Consider the following 4,530-nt stretch of genomic DNA (forward strand, 5'->3'; position numbering starts at 1 on the left):
GACCCCAGCTCTTGCAGGACTTCCTCATCTTAGCACTACCATGATCACTACACTTGTGTCACTAGCTATTTGTCCCACAAGCCTCACTCGGTCCCACTCTAGCGCCTACAGCGTGAGGCTGGGCGCGCGGCGGGCGTGGCGCGCGCGTCACACGGGCGTCTTACGGATGAAATCTCGTCACTAATCATGTTTTTGGCTCAAAAGATACACTATATCACTTTGTCCCTTTCTTGCACCACTATAACATCCTTCTTTAATTACGTTGTCCCGCTCCGGCGCTTACAGCGTGAGGCTGGGCGCGCGGCGGGCGTGGCGCGCGCGTCACACGGGCGTCTCGTCGGCGGGCGCGGTCTTTAATAGTTTATAGCCCAAAAGATACACTTTATATCACTTTGTCCTTTTCTTGCACCACTATTTTGTCCCTTTCTTGCACCACCATTTCGTCCTTCTTTTGCTATTTTGTCCCACTCTAGCGCCTACAGCGTGAGGCTGGGCGCGCGGCGGGCGTGGCGCGCGCGTCACACGGGCGTTTCGTCGGCGGGCGCGGGCGCTGGCGCGGCGGGCCCCGGGCTCTTCACTGCGACGCGGATCACCTCGTCTTCTAATTTGGACTCTATTGGCATGTTCTGGAAGAGAGAAAGTTCTTTGTCAACAGGGCGCAAGTTCGTTCGTTCATTTCAGGCAAATGACGTCCACTGCTGGACAAAGGCCTCCCCCAAGGATTTCCACAAAGACCGGTCTTGCGCTGCCTGCATCCAGGACGCAAGTAGACGACTAATATTTTCAAATAAAGTTAAGATGTTCGGAATCATTCATGACGTTTTGAGTGGAGAACTGTTTCGCCTATGTTTCTAAAAGTCATTTGACGACAAATCTTTTGTATCTACAATAGTCCCGTTTTTATGTGACATTTCGGTGCGTACCTCGAGCGCGGTATAGTGTTTGTGCAGCGCGGGCAGCTTAGCGGCGGGCAGCGCGCCGGGCCGCAGCCGCGCCGCGTCCAACAGTCTCGCCGGTCGCCGCAGCGGGCTGGCGCGAGGCGAGCGACAGGCGCCCACGCTCTTTAGAAGACGGGCGCTGGAAACACAACGATGATTCATTGGGCAGTTGACAACAGTAACCAATAACCACCCTCTTCATCAAGCGCTATTAATTATGCAGTTGACAATAGTATCTAACTACAGTTCATAGGAGACACTATTAGACTAAGCCTAGGCGCAGACGACCGACTTTTAGTTGGCCAATAGTTGGACCCGATTCTAATTTGTATGAAGAATCGGCCGACACCAAATCGGTGTAATGTGCGCACTTTCATACATCTCTATACTGATGAACAGCCCGAGCCAACTGGTGGTCTGCGCCTAGGCTAAAAGATCTCAATTCCAAGACACAAATTTTCATAAAACGATTCATTCTAACCCTGAAATCTAATCCTCAGTGAGATATTGGCAGGTAACAACTATCAGCCCTAGGCATTTGCAATAGTAAAGAGTTACCAATTTGAGCATAATACTCACGCATCCAACAGCTTCAGAAGCAGCCTGCTGTATGCCTGGTACTCGTCGTCCCCAAACTCTCCAGGGTGATGACGAGCATATTCGTAGGTATCGCAGAACTGATGCACCAGCTTTCGTCCGCGACCGTCTCGCGGCGCCGCGAGAGATGAGAGGATTCAGACCCTAGTAGATACTATTTCCAATAGCAGAGTTAGATATGTATTTGTGTGTGACTCACGCATCCAACAGCTTCAGAAGCAGCCTGCTGTACGCCTGGTACTCGTCGCCAAATTCCCCAGGGTGATGCGCATACTCATAAGTATCGCAGAACTGATACATCAGTTTCTGTCCGCTGCCGTCGAGCGGCGCCGTGACAGATGAGAGGATTCAGACCCTAGTAGACACTATTTCCAATAGCCGAGTTAGATATGTATTTGTGTGTGACTCACGCATCCAACAGCTTCAGTAGCAGCCTGCTAAACGCCTGGTACTCGTCGTCTCCAAATTCCCCAGGGTGATGCGCATACTCATAAGTATCGCAGAACTGATACACCAGTTTCTGTCCGCGGCCGTCGAGTGGCGCCCCGAGAGATGAGAGAATTCAGACCCTAGTAGACCCTATTTGCAATAGCAGAGTTAGATAATGTATTTGTGTGTAACTCACGCATCCAACAGCTTCAGAAGCAGCCTGCTGTATGCCTGGTACTCGTCGTCTCCAAACTCTCCAGGGTGATGACGAGCATATTCGTAGGTATCGCAGAACTGGTGCACCAACTTCTGTCCGCGACCGTCGAGTGGTGCCGCGAGAGATGAGAGCAGAAACGCGCGGAGGGATTCGCGCGGGTGCCGCCGTAGGCCTGGGTCTTGGTGGGCTATCTCATCCTCTGTTGATAGTAAAGGAACAATGTTTTGAGAAAAGAATTAATGCAAGAAATTACACACAAAAGAACAATAAGATTATATGAACAGGCAGAAGCTAGAAGCCTAGGAGTGTTGAATTTAAACCTGTAATAAATTCTGCGAGATCTCATTCATGAAATGAGAACAAATATCAAGTTACAGGTGAATCAAGTCCAATAAAAAAAAATGTTGCAGCTTTTCTGTGCACTTGTGCAGTCAGTTAAAACATCACTATGGCTTAAAATAAATCATTCTGACTTATCCTAGTGACACAAACATTTAAGGAGTGTTCCTAAAAATATCAAAAGAATCTTTGATTTGAATTGACTACATATAAACCTGATCTGACTACGTGCAGAATCTAAGAATATTCTGATTCAATATTTTTCAATAGAAGCAATGATGCCCATTATTACCTAGCGTCTTGACATCGTCCACAGCTCGGAAGCGGTAGTGATAGGGCTGCTGGGGCTCCAGGATGTAGTGCGAGGGCTCGGCGCTCAGCAGGCGAGGCTCGTGCGTGATGCGCGGCACCGCCTCGATGCGCCGCTCGATTTCTTTCTTCAGGCACTGGACAGTACAATAATTAACTTTAAAAAAAAATAAAACCGACTTCAAATGCGTGAACACAAAAAAAAACTAAAAATTAAAAATATTTCATATAAAAAAGTTCATCCCCAATTTTCCACCCTTGGGGGTGAAGTATTTTCTTTAAATTCGCATGAAACCACCCTTTTGATAATACCTATTCAACAAAAAAATAATCGTTCAAATTGATTTATAATCGGCGGAGATATTGCGTATAAAAAAGTTCATCCCCAATTTTCTACCCTTGGGGGTTGTTTTTTCTATTATTAAATTTAAATGGGACCACCCTTGAGGTATTACCTATACGCCGAAAAAAGATTTGTTTAAATCGGTTCATAATTGGCGGAGTTATCGCGTAACAAACATAGAAAAAAAAAACATACGGGTCGAATTGAGAACCTCCTCCTTTTTTGAAGTCGGTTGAAAATAATAGTTACTTTCATTTGTTTCTTTAGCCTCTTTAGTTTATATGACCTAGATTTGACAATAAGAATATGTTGGTTCGTTATAGCATATCTCAAGGCGCCTCATGAGGCCGTGCATGAGGTCTAAACAGTGCTTAAGCAAGCGTACAACACACGCATGACAATAAAGGTACATTGTTTGAATTTGGAGCGACTCCTCTACAGATTGCAATGTATAGAACATGAACCTGGTATTTGTTTATACCTTGTACGTAATATAGTCGAGAAAACAATAAAAGTATCTCCAAAACTTACTTTTTTAGCATCAGTTCCAATCGGAACGTGTGGGCCTCTACGGGATCGAAGTGCAAAGCGATAAATCTGTCTCTTCGCGAAAATGAATAGGATGACAAATGTCAGCACGCCGCCGCTTATGATGAATATTATCTTGATGTAGTCCTGCATCTTGTTGATTTCTTATATCATTTATTTTATTTGGAAATAACAAAAACACCAACTGCACACTCACAGAACTGCGACTGTCAGTGTCATAGAGAAAAGTAATACACATTACACAGTGTCAATGTCAACGTCAAAAATTATGACATTTGCAGCTGATCGCTACACTCCGTTTCATGCAATTTAGGTTTGATTAAAAAGAATATTTATTTGTGCAATGCATTTATAAAATATACAGGGTGACGTAAATCTGGTTAAACTAAATAAAAGTACTAATTAACTTTGTTCAACCGTAAATTGCCAAAATCAAACACTTGTACTCGGATATTCAGCCAGAACGACCAGTATTTTTGGGCCCAGGAAAATGGCCTATATCCTTACAAGCCTGTTATGTAGGGCTCGAACCCAAACAAACCAGAGCCCCGATTACGGTAATTTTTAACGTCAACAATCCAGACACGCTTCTCGATTCTGCGATACGATTGGTCGTTCAACAGCGTACGTCAGCTGTTTTGACCAATCGTATCGCAGAATCAGAAACGCGTCTGGATTGTAGACGTTAAAAAAGTTACCGTAATCGGGGCTCTGGGGTGTTCCCTCTGCCGCATAGTGGTCATGCATGATGTATAGTGATGCATTTAAATTGTAAATGCATGCCAGCATCGAAACAAAGCAAAATAATT

At 45.2% G+C, this 4,530-nt stretch overlaps 1 protein-coding gene across 1 annotated transcript; it reads right to left on the bottom strand.

Moving 5' to 3' along the window:
* Positions 1–262: 262 nt before the first annotated feature.
* On the bottom strand, positions 263–3,928 carry LOC114365712 (uncharacterized protein C1orf43 homolog). The gene is made up of 5 exons (XM_028322351.1): positions 3,704–3,928; positions 2,813–2,966; positions 2,161–2,380; positions 924–1,077; positions 263–626 (listed from the first exon to the last, which is right to left on the bottom strand). Exons 1-5 carry the CDS (start codon positions 3,851–3,853, stop codon positions 519–521), a joined length of 786 nt encoding a protein of 261 aa, XP_028178152.1. The 5' UTR covers positions 3,854–3,928; the 3' UTR covers positions 263–518.
* Between the last annotated feature and the right edge of the window lie 602 nt (positions 3,929–4,530).

Source organism: Ostrinia furnacalis, unplaced genomic scaffold, assembly GCF_004193835.3.
Source record: "Ostrinia furnacalis isolate ACB-3 unplaced genomic scaffold, ASM419383v2 OfSCF7614, whole genome shotgun sequence".
Taxonomy (NCBI): domain Eukaryota; kingdom Metazoa; phylum Arthropoda; class Insecta; order Lepidoptera; family Crambidae; genus Ostrinia; species Ostrinia furnacalis.

Excerpts from the sequence above, each read along its gene's own strand:
- LOC114365712 (XM_028322351.1), bottom strand. The coding sequence starts at position 3,853 with ATGCAGGACTACATCAAGATAATATTCATCATAAGCGGCGGCGTGCTG. Across the intron at positions 2,967-3,703 it reads TTGGAACTGATGCTAAAAAA|TGCCTGAAGAAAGAAATCGA; the intron begins GTAAGTTTTGGA and ends TGTACTGTCCAG. Across the intron at positions 627-923 it reads AACACTATACCGCGCTCGAG|AACATGCCAATAGAGTCCAA; the intron begins GTACGCACCGAA and ends TCTCTCTTCCAG.